This window comes from Cuculus canorus, chromosome 20, assembly GCF_017976375.1.
Source record: "Cuculus canorus isolate bCucCan1 chromosome 20, bCucCan1.pri, whole genome shotgun sequence".
Lineage (NCBI taxonomy): Eukaryota > Metazoa > Chordata > Aves > Cuculiformes > Cuculidae > Cuculus > Cuculus canorus.
In genome coordinates, this window is record NC_071420.1 from 224,524 (window position 1) to 246,681 (window position 22,158).

The window sequence follows — 22,158 nt, forward strand, 5'->3', positions numbered from 1 at the left end:
AGAACAATGCAAGATTTATATTAGAAAAAAGGCAAGGACTGATCAAAATTGAGCACACAGAGGTTTACTGCTTGATCCAGGAGTCTCCAAAGAAACTCGAACTCAGATGACAGGCACACCTATGCTAAGTGGCAAGCTTAAAAATGACATCAAGAATTACCTGTTACAAAGTCAAATTAACGGAATTAAGTTGCCAGAAGTGACTGGTCTACATCATTAGGATTTATTTTGTTAGACTGTATGAGAGTTGCTTACCAGACCCAACCAACTTACACTATTAGGCTTGCCCTCCTACTAGACAGTTAACCAAGCAGTATGCAACAGCTTCAGGCAATGGTTTAAAAACTGACTCAATTCCAGTCACAAAACTGACTTTCACCATTTGCTGTAAGATAAAGGAGAGGACAAAAGCAATCCTGCTTTGTCTTCCAGTTTCTTAGCATTCCCACATGAAGTCAGCCTCCAAAGCTGCACTGTCTGATCCCATTTCAAGTTCGGTTACAGAACAGTCTTCAGTCTTCTAATTTTGTATTGCGTGAAGTTTACGCTTTTAAGCAGAATTCCATGATCAGAACAAGCACAGTCAAGGAAATGAGTTACGGGGAGGAGAAGGTGGACACAACAGCAGGAAACAGAAATCAAATGTGTTATAATTAGACACATTCTTCTGCATATCAAGCACAGAATAGTTCAGAGGTTGGAAAGGACCTCTTGTCCAAACGGCCTGTGCAAAGCAAGGTCAGCTGGAGCAGACAACGCAGGACTGTGTCCAGAGAGGTTTTGACTATATCTAGGGGCAGCAACTCCACAACCTTCCCGGGTGACCTACTCCTCTGTTCAATCTCTCACATGGTACAAAAAAAGTTCCATATTACATTCAGATGGAATTTCTCGTGTTTCCGTCTCTGCCCACAGGCTCTTGTCCTGTCACTAGGAGCACTGAGGAGAGTCCACCTCCATCATCTTCATACCCTCTCATCAGATACTTATAAACAGCAGTAAGATCCCCCCATACCTTCCTCTTCCCCAGGCCAGCTCTCTCAGCCCCTCCCCACACGAGACGATCTAATCCTACATGGAGATGTCAAAGAGAGCACCTTGAAGGGCCACGCCTTTTTTTAATAAAACCTTTCTTTTACATTCACATTGTCTTTTGCTAGCTCTGTTTCCTAAGACCTTTTACGTTGAACTACCTACACCCTCTCATGACTTGGATCCTTAAAAAGAAAACTCAAGAGTCCAGAAAAAACTCTGCATTGTTTAGATGAGTGGTAGTGGGGGGGAAAAAAAAAAAAAAAGGTGAAAAATTATTTGGTAATTTTATGGCAAGGCAATAAGCTGTATGAGCTTACCCCCTCCAGTTCCGAAAACCGCACACGCTAACAGGTCGATAACAGCTATACGTGTTCAGAATGGATACATCTGTGATAAATGCCCAAAATATAGACGAAGAATCTTGCTCCAACTCACCACATCTAACTCAGCTTCCTTTTTAAAAACCGAATAAGCCTCTTCATAGCCATTAGAACGAAGGTAATCTGCTATCGCTCGATTTCTGAAAAACAAAGAGCAGTATCTTGAGACAACTCTGAATAAAATAGAAGAATTGGTTAAGACTTTTGAGAAAGCATGACCAACATAAGTATTCAGTGCAGCACAACACCTAGGATTCCTAGGTTTGCTAAAAGCCCACACAAATTTTTATTTTAGGTTTGATGAAGAGGGCTTTTTGTTTTCCTTTTAAGATATCAAACACGGAAGTAGCATGAATATACTTATCAGTCTGTATCGTACATAAAACCCAGAGCAGACACCATGTCTACGTATTAAAGTTGTGGTTTTATCTTTGAAGGAAAACTATTTTGGGTAGAACAGTTGAAGGTGTAAAATTTTACTTCAGTTGAACTTGACTAAAACACTTAGAGAACAAGCCTTAGCTTCATTCTTCAGCATGATATCAAGGGATACACTTTAGTTACAGGCAGTAAACTGCTTCAAGTTTTACATTCTTCTTCAAAATATTTTGCACTTTGACACAAGGCAATTCCCAAATTAACCTGTCCTGAACCCTTCTCTCAAGAAAGGGATCTACTTGTAAAGTTTCAATATTATTCTATGATTTCAACAAGCAGTCACAGCACCTGTTGTTTAAGGGAACAAGACCAAGGAAATACTACATTTTCAAAACTTCACAAGGATAAATACTTTCAAGTTAACAACAAAGAAAGTTTGCTTAAGAGATGCTCAATGTTCTAAACAGACTTAAAGGTAAAATCATGTTCAGTCACTTTGTATCAGAAGAAAACCTAGTTTCGTTTTCTCTACTTGTTTCTTGGGAAGAGATATGTGTGTGTGTATATATAGACAGGGAGGGGAGAGAAGACAAACACACTACAATACTTAAGTAAACTGATATACAGATACTTTTTCAAAAACAAAAATCCGGTGGTCATCTACACAAGGCATTCAAAAGAAAATTCCTACCCTGTCGTAGCTGAAGGGAGAAGCAATAATGACTTTTTGAATGTAACTCTGCATTCAACTAGAAATGTCAAATTTCTCCCCATAAATATCTTATGCTGAGACAAAGTATTGCCTCCTCATCAGGCCACTGAAGTATAATAAATCCTAATTCTCCAGTCATTTCCCATTTCCATTCACAATAGTTCATTACTTTCATTTCCCCCATTAATGTTTGTACCATATTAAGCTTTTGGTAGAAAAAAATTTCAGAGAATTGCTTACAATTGTAATCTTGTGAGTGTTTGAACCCCAGAGCTTTTTCAAATGTAATTAACAAATCATCAAAAATCTAAACTTGAAGATTGCTTTAAGAAGTAGAAAAAAATGTATATAAGTATATAAAACAAAAAGGTAAAATGCATACTATATTTGATATAAAGGAGGTCGAATCATTACTGGAAAAAGGAAGAATCTGTATTAAAAGAAATACATGGAGAGCTTACCATGGACAAGAGACACCAAATGCTAAATTATACTTGGTCCGTACTTTTAAAAGGAATTAAAAAAACGGAAACAAACCTGTATGTAAGTTTATGAAGCAAAGTATGATACCAGACAGTGCCATCCTGATTGCTATTCTATCATGATTTGCTACAGAAGAGAAACCAAATTAATGGCCTATTCCTAGCTTTAAAGTCTGGAGAGCATTCCATATCTTAAATTAAAATTAAGGTGGGGCATTTGGTGTGTTTTTTTTTAAAATTAGTTTGTCTGTGTTTTTCTTCTTTTCTTCTTTAAATATACCCTCCATTTTAAATACAATTTAAGGAGTCAAAGACTGTGATCACAATGTAGCACATGCTGATCAGATCCTTACCTACACCGGGATGTAAAATAGAAAAAATCTTTCTGGATTTACTCAAGACAAAAATCAGTTTGGAATATACATTGCAATGAGCTTGCTGCTCGCTGTGATCCTTTCACAGCTTTGTGACTTAAGCAAAAACAAAACAGAGAATAATAAGTTATAGCAAATATAAGAATCCATTTTTCATGCCATAACTTTGGAAAGGTATTTTCACCATTTCACAATTCTATTAGCAAATACTGGCAGTTGTATCAATAATAACAGTGGAGAGAGCTAAACTATAGTACATGGTACTTGATCAGAGCCACTCTAAAATCTATTTGGTAACAAAATGTAAATATGAACATTTAATGAAAATGTGACACAAAAGCTAAAAATAACTATTGCTTACAGTTCATCTCGTTGCCTTTGTGACAGCACCATGGTGGCTGCAATGTCAGTTTAACGTGATTCAGCAGTGGCTACCTCCTCAAGATCTGAAGTCTTGGGAACCCTGGATCCACAATTCAGTCTGCCACCGAGTGGCTTAAATCAAAATTATTTTTCCAGACACGAAATCCAGTAGGAAATCTGGAGGCATTCAACACAGAAGATTCAATCCATCTAGAAGGTAAAGAAAGAGACACCATTATTTCCTTCAAATAAGCATTCAGTCGCTCTGGGCTTGAGAGGAACATTTCTGCATTCAGACTGCAATGCTACTCTGGACAGAATAAGCTGACTAAAATTGTAAATGTAATTTTATTTCGCTAGTCTGGATTATGCCATTATGGCATATCTCCAACCTGGAGCGAGTAGCCTGGAGAGACATGTACACTTTCTTTATTCCTCATCTTTCCATCATTATTTCTTCAAGAAACAGGGAGCTGAAGGAGACACCTTCAATTGCAGTCTAGTTAGTGTATAGACAATTCCATCATATTTGCTTGAGGTTAAAAGAACCTAGGCCTACCATACACAGCGTACTTTTTGCACTCACTACTCCTACCAAAAAGCTACCCCCAAAATCCTCTACCCTTACACTACACTTTTTAATCTTCTGGAGATTTCTCTCTCCTTCAAACTAAATCCAGCAAGGTTTATTCACTTAGTTTTCAGCACAGAAGAGAGATCAGTTCACTTGCCTTCTTTTTAGTCATGCGTTAAAATGGTTTACCTACAGTTAATCTTTTATCTCACTCATATTCGGGGTACAGCACATTTTTAAACAGATCTTCAATCTTATCAGAGTAGTGCAGAGCTGCCAGAAGCCCCTTACTTCAGCTGGGTTCAGACCTTGATTCCATTGCTACACATCTGACAACACAAGCTAAGTCAAAATGTAAATGAAATCAAAGATAGTATTGAAGTCAGTCAGAACTGTGCCTTTCAAAATTACTTATTTCCACAAACACGTGTCATTTAACACCTTCTTACGCAGTAACATGAACCGCTGCATTCTTAGTGTACAATCCACTTCAACTGGACTGTTTTAATCTTTGCCAAGGCAATATCTCCAAAATCATTTTAAGAGCACTGCCTTTTGATTCCTGCACTGCAGCCACTCTCTTTGTAAGCAACATGATTATGAGAAATGCTGAAGAGAGCATTTCTTGCATACCTGACAGCAGTCTTTGTATAACACACGATTTACTCAAGCCATTTAGCAAGTTTGACCAACCAAATAAACTGAACGGGGCAAATCATGGAGACTTAAGAGATAGAAGTGAGGTTTGTGAACTTCCTACCAGCTACTTCCAGACAAATGTGTTATCACTGCCTCTGTCCAGACATACAGGTGCACAAGGTTCACTTACAGACATTGGATAACAATTTTGGTAAGCAATCCATTTGAAAAAAAAAGCGCCTTTCTTGTAAGAACAAAAAAAAAAAAAAAAGAAAGAAAATACTAAGTTTATATCATTAATGTCTATTAATCCACCAGAGGGGATCAGGAGCTTGTTTCCAAACCTATCTAGGCTCTGTTGTCTGCTTCAAAATAAGCTTAAACTGCAAGTGGATAGTATTTCACTCTGCTAGTGGATTTTCCACATCAAATGCCATACACTAACACTGTACCACCAGCTGTTTAGGACAGGAGCACACTGAACAGGCAAGACATCATTGAATCACTTTGACCTCTTCCCTAACGGTTATTTCAGAAACAACACAGTTGAAAACAGATAGCACAGACTGCATCCTTTCAGAGAACAGAAGTAAACATTTCGCTACTTCTTGCCCCACCCCTAGCTCCCCCACAGGTAAATAGACAACTGGTTCTCAATAGATGTATCTCTTTCACCACGCAGGAGAAGCATCACATGCAAATTAATGGAAATTCAGTCAGTATACAAAACTAACCTATAGAACTGAGCAGCAGAAGGGCCCTCTAGAGGGCAACGATGCCGTAAATTTAAGTACCGAAAAATAGAGGCTTATAATGGCTAAATCTCTGCCCTACAGTATGAACACAGGAAGGCTTTCATCAATGATAAACATTGTGGAGAAGAACAAAATAAGGCACTTCTTCATACACAGATGTACTGGTTGAAGCACTGAATAGCGGAACACAAAGATATAAACTTCCAAACCCACCTGTAGTACTACCTTGGTAAAAATCACAGTATTAAAATTGAAAGGTGGCTTTTGTATTATGAACTACCACTGAGCAGTGAATGCCTTGTAAATGCAGTACTGGGACAACATCACTGTGAATTTCTTCACTATGTCTAGGAGATGCCACTACAGCACTTCCCTAAAAATAACAGCACTTGTACTTAAGAGACAATCCTTGACATGTCACGTAGTTAGAAAGGCATTTTCCCCCTGAAGTATAAAGTAACCTCAAACGACTCCTATGTCCCCATCACTTGGTCTGCTCCACCTGAACTGTTGTTTAGAAACAGATCTTGGTACCAGATGAATTTCAACATCTAGAGGGCAAAACAGCTCTTTCTATCAGCAAATTACAGCTGATCCACAATAAGTTACCAAACAAAAGACCTACGGAATCTTGCTTCTCTGAAAAGTGACAGTTCCAAACACCCTTCCCATATTCCTGCATTTTTAACTACAAAGGCACCTGAACATAAGGCAAAGTATTTTTAGAGTAGCTTCCTTCACATACATCCTATAACAAAAAGGCAAAACAAAACAAGTTAAAAGAAACAAACAGAAAAAGAAAACCAAATCTCACAAGCTAAAAAAATCCCACCCAATGTTGAAAACCAAAAAGCCAAAAGGACCCAACTTTAATTATGTGCACCACCTTTTCTCCAGCCAGAGAAGGCTTTGTGCCACCCAGCTCAGTGGAGCAAGCCCAACCAGTCCTCCTCCACTGCCTGTCCAGGTTTATAGTCACCACTGCAGTGCACACACCCACATTCTCTCTAATGACAGGAAGCCAGGGCTCCATGGGAATCCTTGGGAGGAAAAAGCACCATAAGAAACCAACACCTGTTCACTACATCTTGCCTGAAACTGGCTGGTCTTACTATCAGCAGCTTACTGTGAATGAGGTGGTGTCAAGACAGAGATAGATCTTTTTTCGAAAAATGTCTTTATTAGAAGTTTAATTTCTTGTGCGTTAAGTACAGAAAAAAAACCCAAACCTAAATAAAGCAATCCAATGATAAATGCTAGTAATTAATTGCAAACCAGGATGTGCCTTTTACTGATAGCCCCAGTTACACTGCAGAAAGTTGCAGTTTCTAACTTATGACCTATTTGATTCATATCAAGTCTGCATATATAAAAAAGCCCCGAGTGACAAACCTCCGCCACTCTGTGGGTACAATCTTGCACAAAAGGCAGCTACAGTGTTTTCAGCAAAGCTCAGTGGCCTTTACAACCCTTTTAAAACTGGGAGCTAGACCTAGCTGAGTGCCTAACACCACAAGTATGACATCACTTCTACCTCGACCCCTTCCTGGTAGTATGGTGTCTGTTCCATTTGCTAGAATGCACACAGGTACCTGGTGGGAAAAGAAACACTGACACCACCCACTGGAGTTTAGGTAGGCTACTTCTCTCTGAAACAACACAAACTATTCCAAAATTATGTGTAACATCCTCCTGGGTTCCATCAACAGTAGCCGACTCTCAACAGACAACTTAGTCTCAAATGCTGACTTTTCCATTTAGCTTTTATACCTAGGACAGGTAAAAATGTCTGAGCAATAAGGCTGACATATCTAATTCAGCCCTTAATTGCTACAGGACTGGAGTAGCATGCTAAAGCAAAGTATTTTGAAAATACAGCCAGAATCACCACAGGCCAGAATATTTCCCCTACAAAAGCTTCTAAAACATACAGAACTACTGACAAAGAGCAGTAAGTTGGGCAGAAAAATCTAAAAAGCAGAAGAATCCTTCCTTGTAAGGGAACATAGGAACAGAACAGTATAGATTCTTCCAACCTTCTCATTAAAAAAAAGCAGAAGACCCTCTGTCTCCACGTCAAAGAATTGCCTTCCATTTTCCTAAGCTCAGATTCAGATTCCTCAGTGTCACCACACACAGCCTGTTTTGCCGAAGCCAGCTGCACTCTACACAAGGCTCACCAACACTGCACCAAGGATGCGTTTACTCCTATTGACATTGCTCTGATATTCTGCCTGGCACCGGCTTAAAGATGGTCCCACCCTGGTGGGGACCGAACACCTTCTGCAACTGGTTTGTGTCAAGGTGCCCAGCTGAGTCACTTCACGCTTGATCTGATGCTGCAAAGGACCACTCTCTTCCCGAGGGTGATGAAGACATCCTAACAATTCAAAAGTTTCTGCTTCCTGACTTTACCCAGCAGGTCCTTACGCTGATGGATATCAGCATAGTTCCTAGACTACTGGCAAACTTTGCAATAACTTAACGAGAGAGACCTGCTAACCATTCATAGGATGCATAAACAGAAAAATGAAACAGGTTCAGCTATCTTCATTAGGTCTTCAAGACAGCTACATAGTAGGTATTCAAAGTATAACAGCTAAACAGATACAGTCAAAGAGTAAGGTAGAGAAAAAATATCACTTTCAGGCAAGAGCCAGTCAGAACTCCCCTCAGTTCACAACATACCATGCATACAAATTATAAGCCTTGGCTCATAGGTATTTCTATGATTGTGTTCATACTTGCTTCAAGAGACATCTAAATATTATTTTCTATAAATATTCTCCAAATATAATTGAAAAATGTATTTTGGAATCAAATTAACCCTTCAGCTTTTTGGTCTCAACCTGCCAAAATTACCTCTTCGTTTACCTAAACTAGCATCAAACAAGAGCAAATTTACCAGCATTAAAATCCCTAAAACTGCCCATTGCGTACACATTAAAAAAAAAAAAAAAAAAGATTCAAACAGTCAGTAAATTCTGTCAGAGTTCATTACAGTTTTGCTCTACACTGGATACTGAACAGTACTAAGAGTTGGTTTGAATATGTATGTCTGGGAAAAACACTGAGCCCTGTATTTGACATTTAGCTTTTATCCATTCAAGCTGATCAACTATTTTGGAAACCTACAATGACACTAAATGGAAGTTTTCAAACACACTCAAAGACAGAAGTTTTTAAAATTGAAACCAGCCTGGTTTCTTCTTTTTAACTACTAAAAGAGTGTTTCTGGACTTAATCCTTGACCTGCTGATTAATGTTGTCCATTACCGCACAGACACCCATAGATAGCACAACTCAACCAAAACATTTTAAAGCAGGATGAAAGTTTTGTTATTTTTTTCTGTTTCACTGCTGTTATGGCTTTGTTTAACAATTGTAATAACTCTTTGCTACAGCTTTAACAGTAAGGTTTTATCAGTATGGGGCAGAGCACTATTCAACTCTTTCAAAGTAAAAGACACTGTACCATGACAAAAATGAAGCCATAAATACGGAGGTCAAAGACACCATTAGCTAGTAGTTATTAATTCATGACATAAATTATACTTTCAGTAAGATGCTACACTGGTCCCTGCAAGGTATTACTTCAGTCAGGGATTCATCATCCCAGAAAGATTAAGGGCTTTTGTCCTTTAAACTGCCTTACAGGAATCGAACCATGGGAAGGAACCGCATTTGGTGCTTACCCGCTGCCCATACAAAATCACCAACCTCATATACTTCCTCACTAATGCTGGAGAACAACAGGGTGTTTCACATTAAGTTCTCATGAAGCCCTTCCAAACCGAACCATCTTCATAAATATACCCTGAGATACGAAACTGTGCCATCGTAAGCAACCTTACCACCTTCTTTCCTTTACCCCCATCATCAAAAACACTGTTTATGGATCAACACCATAAATAAATCACTAAACTGGTTCAGCTAACTAACAATGCCCATTTCTGCTCTTCAGAAGAAATTATACTGAGATATCCATCTAAACAGCAGTTAGCAAGTTAAACTAGTACATATTTTATGAGAAACAACATATACACCAGTTAAATGTAAAATATATAAATACGAAATAACATTTGTCAGACTCTTCTCTCCTTCCAGATATAGGCCTGCTTTGCTAGACTCCATGGAGTGTGACTCTGTGGCAAACACCAGACCCAACCTAGTGCACAGACATCAGGACCAGTGCTCTCCATTCACTGGGAGTGACTGTGCTACTCGTCAAACCCATCTGCATCCATGCCTTAGTGACTGGCAGAACTCTGCTGCAACAGCAATGAGGTTTAAAAAAAACCTACATAAACATTACGAAGTGGCATACAGAGAGCAGAACACTACCCTGAATCAGCACTCCTTGCACACATTTGTAGGTTCTAACCAGACTTTTAAAGTCACCTCAATAAAGCTGCAAAGAGTAAAGAAAGATATATTGCATTATACAGCCTTCATGAGTTTCAGAAGTTCAATTCTGCAGGCTTCATTCACAACCTAAGTAACTCTGATTTCTTAAGCCAGGGCTCCTGACATCAAGAAAATCCATGATGAAAGACAGTCTCACCTACTGGAACACCAGGCTCAAAATCTTTATCATTCTACCAATTTAAATCCTCAAGTCTACATTCATGCACTAGCTACCACAAAATCAAGCCAATTAGCGTTAATATGTTCTTAAGCACTTTTTCCATCTCCTTTAATTCCCACAGGCATGTTTGTCCCTCTCTATTTTATGTTTTCTCTCTTAACTTCTGAATTTTTATGAGTTAAACCAAGAAAATCGGTTTTAACATGATTCCTTGGTTCATACCATTGGCAAGCAGTAAAATACATCAGCCTTGCTCCAAGCACACCCTGCTGCCTCTCTCCAGCAGCCTAACAACCACTGCCGGCCAATCTGTTCCTGCAGCTCTCAGAATACATGTTCAGAGCTCCTCCAGGAACTGAAAAATAAATTAATTCGATTTCTGCAGTTTTAATGACTGTTGCTTAGGCTCCATAAACAGTCTTGCCCACAAAAACACGAGCTGCGTACAACAAACACGTAACTGTAGCTCATTATATCCAAAATTAGAAGAGATGACAAATTACAGAGCAAATGTATTAGCAGACACAAAACAGACCAACTCCGTTCAACTATGAAAGCCCACCAAAGAGCTGTGCTCTGCTGTGCTTTAAGAACTGGAAATTTTTGCCTTTTTTGGGTTTTTTTTTGCAGAATTCCAATATCTTAACAAACTCAACAACAAGACCACCTGTTTTCTAAGTATTCCTATGAAAAAATCTTGTATTTAATAATATGCTACAAGAATGCTTCTTTGAAGGAGACAAAAATGCAAGATCCTGTTCTCGGACCATTAGATCACATGGGTCTAATACAGAGTACCTGGGTCTTATAAAGGGATAGAAGTCATTACAAACACAAGGACACGTAACTGGATTCACACCATTTAAATCTTAAATTTGCAATCACTGAAAATGCCAACAACTTGTGTGAAACTCAGTCTCGAGTGTCCAGCTACACATCACCAACTTTCAAGTTGTTTCTCTAACACATTCTACTGTTCCTAAAAGATGTTTTACCCCAATGGAAACTCCTCATGTTTTCTTCCCAGTTTCTTAATGTATCTGCAATCTTAGTTCAGTTCCCTTCCTCTGTCTGGGTAACTTTTCGACCCCTGTGAAAGGCAAGGCACTTATGAACCAGTAGCAGTTACGAGGGCCACCAAAAGGCTAATTGAATTGACACAATCAGAATTAAATTCCACTTCCTTAAAGATGAGACTATCCATTTATGCATTAAGAAAGTAGAAACACTTGCTGCAGGGCTGGCACATTAGATCTTTACAAAGCTTTTCAACAGTGTATCTTCTTCTTAACATATTTACAAGAGGAATTGGAGTGGTTATTTTTATTTGCAGGCAATGCGAGCTACGGTCCTTTATGGGGGAACTACATTAAATCAGTAGCTCTAGACTATATTCTTAAATTCTGACAAGTCTATAAGCAAGTATAAAGGACACTCCCCTTAATCTAAGCTAATTTTGAATAGTCTAATTTCGTTGTAAACCCAGTCAGCAAAAAGCTGCAATATCAAACTCAAGACAGAATAGGACAATTCTTCCCACAAATGTACTCAGAAGCTGCCATTTAAATAGGAATCTAATTAAAAGTGAAGCAACACTGATATTTCTTGGGCATAACTACTATGACCTGAAAAGGTTTCCTCGAATTCTGTTTTCATTCTTTGACAGGAAAAAAGACCAGTAACAAGCACAATAAAACACTCAATGCCTTTTCCCCCCCTTTCCTCTCGCCCCCAGTTACAGCAGAGCACCACACATACAGTATAATCACCAGAGAACAGCCATGCTGTGCTGCCTGCAGTGTGGCAAACACACTTTATCTTAGAAAATGTTAGAATTCATCACCTGCTAAGCCAACAGGAATGAGGTGAAGAACACAAGCAAGCTACTCATTTAAGAGTTGGGCTAATCTTTTTTCCACTTTTCAGCCTACATCAGGAAAGCCAGTTGAAGGATTATGAAAAAGTGAGCTCCAACAACTATCTTATTTTGGAAAAACAAAACAAAAAGAAAATCTGATCTGAATTACAATTCTCAGCCTTATTTTTAATTCACATGCTTAGTTAGCCAATTATTCTTCAATCAAGTGAAGTCTTAAAATGCCCATAAGTCTTAAACAAATGCTTTGTCAAGCACATCAATACAGTATCACACATTATATAACATTTTGTGCAGTGTCTGCTCACATTTTGCAATAACTTACCCAAAACATTTTCTATTTCGGTTCAGGGAAAAAATTATCAAAGCAAACATATTTTTAACACAAAAAAAAAAAATAATGAGAAGTCCTACTCCTCTTTTCTATCCATTTCACCTACTTTCACAGGATAGCTGAATTGACATTGTTAAAAACCTAATACTACGGTTTACTTCTGAAAATAATTCAACAATAAATCCACAGGGAACTCCAAAGCACTCTGTTGCTGATCAGATATAGCACCTGTGATCCACAGACTCGGAATGCAGCTTCTAATTACAATCGGAAAACAGAGCTAAGAAACATCCATCAAGATGCTACAGAACAGAAGCAAGCCAAGTACTCTTTACTGCACATTCCCTAAAGAAATGCACTTCTGTCCTAATCAGAGATGTGCATTTTGAAATAAACTCATATGCTCATCTATTTTTCCATATTATTTCAAGTTGTAATCCCTACCTAACAGGCCACTGGCAGTCACTACCCAACTTTAGGACTGTAAAACTAAAGACATTTTTGGTCTTTTTAACTTGCCAGGCACCAACGCTGTATGACTTTTCCACACATTTGGACCATATTTGCCAAGAAAATATTTTTTGGGGAAAAGAAGTCTTTAAACTAATTCAATCTTGACATTTATACTCCCTCTACCACTTCAGTTTTGCAATTCTGATCAAAGAATGATAGAACTAATGCTCAGGAGACACATCTCAAGCATACAGTTACTACATAACATACCAACACCTTCAAGCTTCTTCCAGGTCAGAGCTCAGGGTTGTAGTCTAGATGTAGATTTTAGTAAAAAACAAGTGAAAATATCCTCTTTCCAGCCTGCCTCTTCAGTTCTGTATGAAAATACAGGTAAATTTAACAACCAATATATAAACCAACTGGAAAAAAAGGCTGCAGTAGAAAAGAAACCTTAAAAATGCATGAGAGTTCTATGCCCAAAATTTTGCATACTGCCATTTAACATGCTGTGATAGTGATACAATAGCAAAGAGTTAGTTCAGAAAATTAGTTTTTAATTCATATTAACCCCCACTGGGTCTTCACTGAAATTCAGTGGAAACCTGTAAGACTTTTTGAGGGGAAGGGGAAAGGGAAGGGGAAGGGCTGAAGCATGACAAGCTGCTGTTCTACACTTGTTCAGAGAAATGAGCAGTGAACACCTGGGTTTATCTGGATGACTCCAGCAAGTGTTTTTCAAATCCATTTTTAGTGGGTCAAACAATACAAATCCATTTTATGATGGCAGTTCTAGAACACTGCGTTTAAGCTACTTTCTCTTTGCCACAGAGAGACCAGTGCATGTAGGCAGGATAGTTTCTTACAGTTAGCCAGGAGTCACACCCTGGATCCGAACTGTGTTCTTTTTACTTCTTCCGCCTATACTTTTCTAGCTTGACGAATTAAATAGTGGACCTAAACTCTAAAGGAATCCACAGGACTGTATCCAAATTTAAATACTACCATTAGTAACTGCCCACCAAATAAGAGATGTGATGTTATCAAAAATGATTGTGAGTTAATTTAATTAAATTTATATCTGAAAAATAGTTGGAAAGAAGCTTGAAGGAACACCTATGTGAAAGCTCCAGAAACAGGAGAAGCTCAAAACCACAAAGAAATCCAAACAAGAATTCAGACAGAACTTCCACTCTCCAAACCATGAGAACACTGCCAGTCTCATAGCACATAGCAGTCTCAAGCACTTTTCATAGCTTGTTGACCAAAAATGGTTTCATTTGACAGGTAAAGGGGCAGAGGAAATCATCTTGTCATACATACATCTCAGTCTGTTACAGGGAACAGTTTAATCTTCCACTACATCAGTACCAAAAGTAATTAAATAGGCCTTCTTGCAGAAGGTGCCTCATTGTTCTTATGGCCCATCTTCCCTGCCACACAGTTCCCCGTAGAGCAGACTTGAAGATGTGGAAACCAGTCCCTAAGAAATACTTGACTTCCTCTCCTCCAACTTTACTGGCATGCCTTCTCAGAACCTCCTCTGCTCACACAGGCAGTAGCTCTCCTGCTGAAGAGCAAAACTGCTCTCCCCGGACGAAGGTCCCTTGCCTAAGCCAAGAGAGCAGAAGGCAAACACACAATTACTTCTTTTACTGCTGCAATGGAAATCACCTTCCACTCAGAAGCAATGTCAGAGAACACAAAACAGGGCCGGGACAGACCAGACACCAGGCAGAGACCGCAACAGTCACAAACCATCTCAGTTCTCATTGTGTCAATGAATATATTTGTGATTGCGATAGGCTGTCATACAGGAAGTTATCCATCATTAGCACTCATCCCAGCCTTTTCAATATGACAAAATCCACAAAAAAGATAAATTCCAAGTCTGTTGGAATAGCATTAGCTATTCACAAGATTTTATGACAAAAATGGCACGTATGATGTCAGAGCTTTAACCTCATCCTCACTGTCTGCTGTGGATGGACCCAAAGGACAGAGCACCTCTGTTAGGCTTCCCCCAATCCAGCCTGTGTTTGTTGCCCACAAACCTAGCTGAGAACCAAAACTTCTACCACTGCGTGATTTAATAGGCACCATCTGTTTCAAAATACATATACACAGACTCACACTAAAGACATCATCCTCTTAATAGATTGTAAAGACACTAGCATTTAAATAAATCAAATTGTTTCTACTATCTTTTTCTTCACCCCAAAACCAGAGGAATCAATCACCAGGCAACCTGCCAAGATTGTTTCTCTGTGGAAGAAACAGTCACTTGCCTACAGGTAACCAGGCTAAATGTTTCTAATTGATTTTCCCCTAGTCTTAAAGAAGGATAAACTTAACACCTTTGCTTTAGCATTAAGCTATGTCCATGCAGAAAAACAAGGCACAGGTAATCTGCGACGGGGCTGGGCGCAAAGAGACTAAACTAAAAGAACTTAAGACTAGTAGAGCACAACAGGAACAATTCACACTGATACAAGAGGGAATGTAGAAATAATCTCAATCACGAAAGCCACTGTGCTATCTCAGATGTAAACTAGTATGGCATCATGCCATAAGACCTGTTACCTTTAGCCCTGCCTCAAAGGAAGTATGCCAGCTGACTCACCAATAGCACTGCTGAACAAGAGGTGCTTCGGAAAAGCCTATCTATGAACTCACTCAACAGGGACTAACAACAGATCTGAGAAAATTACAGGACAGGCATCTGCTGCAGCACCACCTATAAACCTCAGCCACAATGGATTGTCCCGTAACTGGAAATACTTTTTCAAGGCTGCAGCAACTAGTTACTGGTTAAAAATATCAGGCAGATATTCCAGAATGAACAGAAATGCAACCACAAAGATCTATTTATTATTTTTATTTAACCATAATCCTTATCCAGATGTCCATGAGCAGCCAAGTCAGACTCCCAGCAGGAGTATGAATAAGGAGGAAACATCCAAAGTACTTCTAAATGTATTAACTAATAAGTGATTTGAATTAGTATTTTTTTAATATATATTTATGCATGTGTCAGTGCTACTGCTTAGTATGACAATGCTGTGCACAACTGATTTGATTGGAAATTGAGGTATGTTTCTAGTACTGATGAAATAGATCACAACATCCACTTGCTTTATAAGGAATGTTTTTCTTTGAAAGTTCCTTACCAGCACATGCCAGCATAAAGGGATATGATCGGTAGCTTTCATGACTGTGAACTAAAAGCAAGACAGCCTAAGTCACATCTATCTAATCCACTAAACAGAGAGCATGAGGTTAAAAAAAAAAAAATAAATAAAAGAATGAGCTTTTAAATATGCTGAATGAGAGAATGAGACAAGCACTGCCTCATTCAAGTCCTGCTTCAATGGCTATTAAGAAGACATGGCCCCTCTTTAAACAACTAAGTCAGAGATACATATTTGTTAGGGCTAACCTGTAGTACCTAGGAAGTTTGCCTGGTTAAAGCTAAAACTAAATTACCCATCAGACAAAAATTATGGTTCTTGCAAATGTTTCCAACACATAATTCTCATCAAGAGGTCTCAAAACATGGTAGGAACAAGGAAAAACATTGTTCTAAAAATAACTGCAGTACAAGAAACACAGACATGTAACTCAATCTGAGCTAAGGGCACCACAAGAAAACTGACATGATACAGCTACAGCACAAACCTTCCCTATAGGAGGCAACCACATGAGCACTCCTGCTGATTTGGGCAGCATCTACAGTAAGAATTCAGAGGAAATAACTTAATGTACTCAAGAACTAGTTCTGAACAGGTCAGGATTATGTCTTAGCGTAAATGCCTATTTTTATAAACTTCAACTGAGGTGTAACCTAGTATGTCAGGCAGGTCAAAAGACAAAGCAACATCGCCCATTAATGAACACCTATGCTCACAACACCCATGCTCAGAACACCTGAAAGCTACATTAGGAGTCCCATTCCCCTTGTGTCAGGTAATAAAGCAGCTCCTGCAAAAGCCATTCAACCCAGGCAAGGATTAATCAACTGAATGCATTTTTCAGAAGACAAGTTGTTCTGCCAGTAATATTAAAGCTCTTATGAAGAGGAGAAAGGAGACCAGTTGTAACTGTATTAACCTATCTGCGTGTATAGAGACTACATGACGTACTATTTCACTGTAACAAACCTCACAGAAACCCACTACCATTCCAATTAACACACATGGCTCCAATACTTGGGAAGCATGTTCAATTGCCATCACAAATTACAGATTATAAACTGGAAATTCCACCACACCCTATATAAAATCTGAAATTATTATTTATTAATATTACTGATTTTTATTGTCCTCCTGTTTTCCTAAATTTAGGCCTAAAAGGTTTCTTATTTTCAGGCTTACAAGTATCTCAGCGTTCACTTCATGGATATTTCAGCAGCCCTTCCTGAGTCTGCTTTCATTTTAGAAAACAGCCCTGAAGCTCACAAGCAGAGGAGAAAGCTGACCAAAACAAAACTATTCAAAAGCTGCTCCCCTTGGTGCTGCAGTAATTCCAAACATAACTTCAACCACTCTAATAGTTCAGGGACAGTAGAAGCAGCTACAGAAGGCTCTGTATCAAACATACACAATAGATTTCTGAGCTATAGAGGCAGGGGTTTCCCAGCCACTGTTTGCCCAGAATATTTTGCAGGAGGGTACAAGCACGTTACAATTAGCACCGATGGGAGTTGGTTATAGAGTTCTTGAAGGACAAGGTTGGGGTGCTGGGCAAGACAGTCAACAGATGTTAATTCAATAGCTATCCCACCTATATCTAACAAGTCAGACAGACAAAAAAAATGCTGAAAGCAGATAAAGAACACAAACTGAACGCTCAAGGCTGGGTGGAGTATAGGAAACATTACAGGCCAAGAATCAGCAACACGGAAGACAGATCTTGCATACAAGTATAAAGGTAAAAAGTAACGCCTTTTTCTTCTGTAGAATAAAAACTAGTTACTCTCGTATAGAGAGTATAGAGTAACTGCCATCATTTCAAGGACAAAAATCAATTAAAGTTATAAGGAGACAAGTGTTTTATTGGATTCTTCACTACTCTTAGCTTGGACACATTTTTAGGCACAGGCATTTAGCGAACACATCCATCAAATCCTGTAACATCTACTTTAAGTGAATGAACTACATCTTACAAAAAAATACACTCTTATTTAACTTGGGGCAAATTAGAGCCAAATGCAGTCTCATCCATGGCCATCTACCATCAAAAACTCGACTCCAGAGCTGAGATAGACCCAAGAAAAGGCAAAACCTAAACCTGCTTCAGAATTGTGTGTTCGATGTTGTACTTGCTCTGATCAACACCGAACTCAGATGGGAATGCCATGACCCACATCTGGAACAGGAGAGCACTTCTGCAAGCAGCCCTTCCTAAATGCTTCACCCGATCCCTATCGTATTCCTCAAATCCTTTGTTCTAGCCCCCCTCCTACTCAATTTTCAAATCTAAGCATCAGTACTACCCCCATAATGCAGCAGTACCTGAGTGGAACAGCAATGCTCTTACAGAACCATATTGTTCAAAACGGCTTCCAAAATCTTGAGATGTTATTTTATATGAACTTGGCATGTGAAGAAGCATAATGCAATTAAGTCTGCATACTAATAAGAGTTACTCTACTCCCGTCACTAGAGAAAGCAGAGATTGTGTTTTCTTATGTGTCCACCCATAACCCAGGCTAACCAAGAAGTTCCATGAACAAACAGCAGCACTAAGCAACAATAGTGGGTGTTCTCTGTATTTCAGAGAATCTTGTGTGTAAAATATCAGCACAGAATCATAATTCATAAGTGTAAATAAAATAAATTCAACAAGTGAATATCTAAGTTGATAAATTGAAATGGTTATCAGACAAAAAAAAAATCTGGCTTTGCAACAGTGACTGGTCACTTCTCACTGTCAGACAAATCCAGATCCACCCTGCAGAAAAAAAATGATCCTCAAAAACAGAATGTGAGATTTGTTTCATTTCAGAAGGTTCCTGCACCATTAGATTCTTCCCTAAAGAAGAGACTTCATTGTTATGGCAATTAGCATTCCTCCACCCCAGAAAAACGCAAGCAAACGAGAAAAAAAAAAAAAAAAAAGCTATGAAAGGGTAATCTAGCCATTTCGCAGCTTTGCCTCCTTACTCCACCCAGTCTCTTCTCTGCTCAATGGCTGCACACAGCATCCATAAACATGGCAATATCAAAAGAAACACACAAAAATGAGATCCCTAAGAACAAGCTAGGAATTTGCAGTAAATCTTTCCGTTTAAAAATATTTTCTTTGTTTAGCTCCCTAGCATCATTTTCCTATTTAACAAAATGACTCTAAGGGCACATAAAATTTCGATAGCAGACCCTCCCTCTTCTGAAAACCAGACGAACGCTGCACAACCATTTATGAAACAATCACCACCAAACATAGGTTCGTTAACCATCTCCTAATAGTCCATAAACAATATTGTCATAGGAACATGCACTTAAAAGAATCTCCACATAAATATGTAATTCAGCCAGGTCAGTATACCCAAACATTTATTTACAGTAAAATGGTATTTATTAAAGGTCTTTAGCATAGCTTAGATGAACCTTCCACCACCCCCTCGTTAGGTAATTCATTATGAATTGACTTGACCTGCAACAGCCAAGCCTTCTGCTGCAGCACTATCAGCAAGGAAATTTCACCAGTAATACTACGGCAAAGAAAGGGCAGGTGTTACGTTATTATTGGTATTAAAAGTCAAGTTCAAATGCATACACCTTAAACAAAACCTCAAAAATCTCACACACACCCTTCAAACTGAACAATCCTTGAACTTTTTAAGGGAGGCACCACTCCCACCCCCAAACTTCCATCAAAAGCCCTGCCTGCAGTCAAACCTCCTGCTGAAACAAAAACTCAGGAGTGGCAATAAATGGAGCATTCTACTAGACTCCATTGCCATGAAAGGTTTTGAAGGAAGCCTGTGCGGCTGTGGCCAGGCAGGCAGCGATGTGACCCCAAGGAGACGGGCCCTCCCTCGTCTCCACTGCAGCTAGTTCTGAAGGTCTGAGCCACCTCCTACCAACGCTCTTCCCTGCTGGATCACCGCAGGAACACAGGGTGGATGTGAAACACTGCCTTAAAGCAACACGGGCTCCTCAACTCCGTGTTCCCAGCGGCTGCGGGCCGGCCCCTGCCAAAAGCCTGCCGTGTCCTCGGAGGGGATAGGGGTTTGGGAGGGGATGGTGGGAAGTGGGGTTCAGGGATGGGGATGGTTGGAAAGGGATGGTGGGAAGCGGGGTTCAGGGATGGGGATGGTGGGAAAGGGATGGTGGGAAGCGGGGTTCAGGGATGGGGATGGTGGGAGAGGGATGGTGGGAAGCGGGGTTCAAGGAGGGGATGGAGGGGAGAGGGATGGTGGGAAGCGGGGTTCAAGGAGGGGATGGAGGGGAGAGGAGGGGATGGAGGGGAGAGGAGGGGATGGAGGGGAGAGGAGGGGATGGAGGGGAGAGGAGGGGATGGAGGGGAGAGGAGGGGATGGAGGGGAGAGGAGGGGATGGAGGGGAGAGGAGGGGATGGAGGGGAGAGGAGGGGATGGAGGGGAGAGGAGGGGATGGGGACGGGGGAAAGGGGAGGTTCAGGGATGAGGGTTCGAGGAAGGGACGGTGGGAAGGGGAGTTCGGGGATGGGGGAAGGGGGTGTTCGGGGATGGTCGGAAGGAGGGTACGAGGAGGGAATGATGAGGAACGGGGGTCGGAGATGGGGGTTCGGGGGATAGTGGAAAGGCAGGGGTTGGGAAGCAGGAGGTGGGAAGGGGGGTTCGGAGACAGAATGGTGGGAAGAGGGGGTCAGAAAGGTGTTCGGGGAGGTGATGGTAGGAAGGAAGGGTTCGGGGAAGTGATGCTCCGGATCGTCTACACCCAGGCATCGGTAGCCTCGCCCCAAACCGGGTTTATTCGTTATTCGCGTCGCCTCCCTCCCGTCCCGTATCTTGCTAAGTCACCAGAAGAAACGAAGCGGCCTAAAGCCCAGGAGGGGGTGGCGGCGGTTGGGGGCTCCCCGGCTCCTCTCCCCCTCGCCCTTCTCCCCCGCGCCCTCTTTTCCTGCCAAGTCACCGGCGGCCACGACGGCGCTGAAGCCCGCGAAGGAAGGGGGAAGGGAGTCGCCCGGTGCGGGCCCCCCACTCCAAACACCCCATAAACATACACCCCGGCCCGGCTCACCCTGCGGGGCGCGGGGACCCCACCCGCCTACCCGCCCCCGGCTCCCTCCTCACCAACGGCCGCCGCCGCCATTTTGAGAGCGATCAGGAGAGAAGGAGGGAGGGGGCAGGGGAGGGCGGGGAGCCGGGCGGGAGAGAGCCGAACGGAACCGAGCAGAACCGAAGAGAGCCGAGCGCGCCCGAGCAGGCGCCAAACAGGAGCCGAGCACACCCGAGCAGAGCCCTCACGGCCCCGTCACCGGCCGGGACAGCCCCCACCGCGGGGGCACACGGCGGCGCGAAGGAAGGGAGGGAGGGAGGGAGTGAGTGGCAGGGAGGGGCGGCCCCGGTCTTACCCGAGCCGCCGCTTCGCTCCGCACCGTATGGCAGGCGCCGCCCGCCTCTGCCGTGCGGCGGGGCGGGGCGCGGAGGAGGAAATGGAGGGGTGTGCGGGGGTCCCAGAGGCGCTCGCACGGCTGCGCTCGGCGCTCTGTCAGTGGCGCCCCGGCCGCCGGGAGAGAGGGAAGGAAGGAGGGAGCGGCGCGGCCCGCCACGACTCTACGCATGCGCACGGCGGGGGCGGGGACGGCCGCCCGCCGCCATCTTGGGAGGTGCCGGGCGCGTGTCCCGGCATGCACCGCGCGCCGCCTGCCTCCGCCCCCAGGCGGCGGTGCTGCCCAAAGCCTGAGGGGCGGCCCCGGCGTAGAGAGGAGGGCTTGGGGTGAAGAGGATGTCAAGCCCATCCGGTCTCGTCCTCTGCGAAGCGACACCTCCGACTGCATCCGGGTGCTCCAAGCCCCATCCAACCTGCCCTTGAACACCTCCAGGGTTGGGGCAGGTACCACTGCTCTAGGCAACCCGGGACAAGGCCTCACCGCCTTCGCAGGAAAACATTTCATCCTAATACCTAAAACATGTTTTGAGAGGCTCTGGCACTGCCCTTACTCCCTTCATCAGCGTTTTAGTGGGGAAGCTGTGTTAGTGGTGTCTGAATAGCAAAAAAAAAACCCCT

General features: G+C 41.6%; 1 protein-coding gene across 2 annotated transcripts in view; it reads right to left on the reverse strand.

Annotated features, from left to right (window-relative positions):
• The window catches only part of PAFAH1B1 (platelet activating factor acetylhydrolase 1b regulatory subunit 1), a 37,203-nt gene extending 15,549 nt beyond the window's left edge, over nucleotides 1–21,654 (reverse strand). Inside the window, exons 1-3 of one of the 2 annotated variants that reach the window (XM_054085091.1) lie at nucleotides 21,503–21,654; nucleotides 3,723–3,934; nucleotides 1,471–1,555 (exon numbers count right to left, since the gene is read on the reverse strand). In XM_054085091.1, coding sequence (XP_053941066.1) covers nucleotides 1,471–1,555; nucleotides 3,723–3,754 — 117 coding nt within the window. In that variant the 5' untranslated portion in view covers nucleotides 3,755–3,934; nucleotides 21,503–21,654. Of the gene's footprint in view, nucleotides 1–1,470; nucleotides 1,556–3,722; nucleotides 3,935–21,221; nucleotides 21,376–21,502 lie in introns of those variants that run through there. The other variant, XM_054085092.1, reaches the window with a different exon arrangement.
• Between the last annotated feature and the right edge of the window lie 504 nt (nucleotides 21,655–22,158).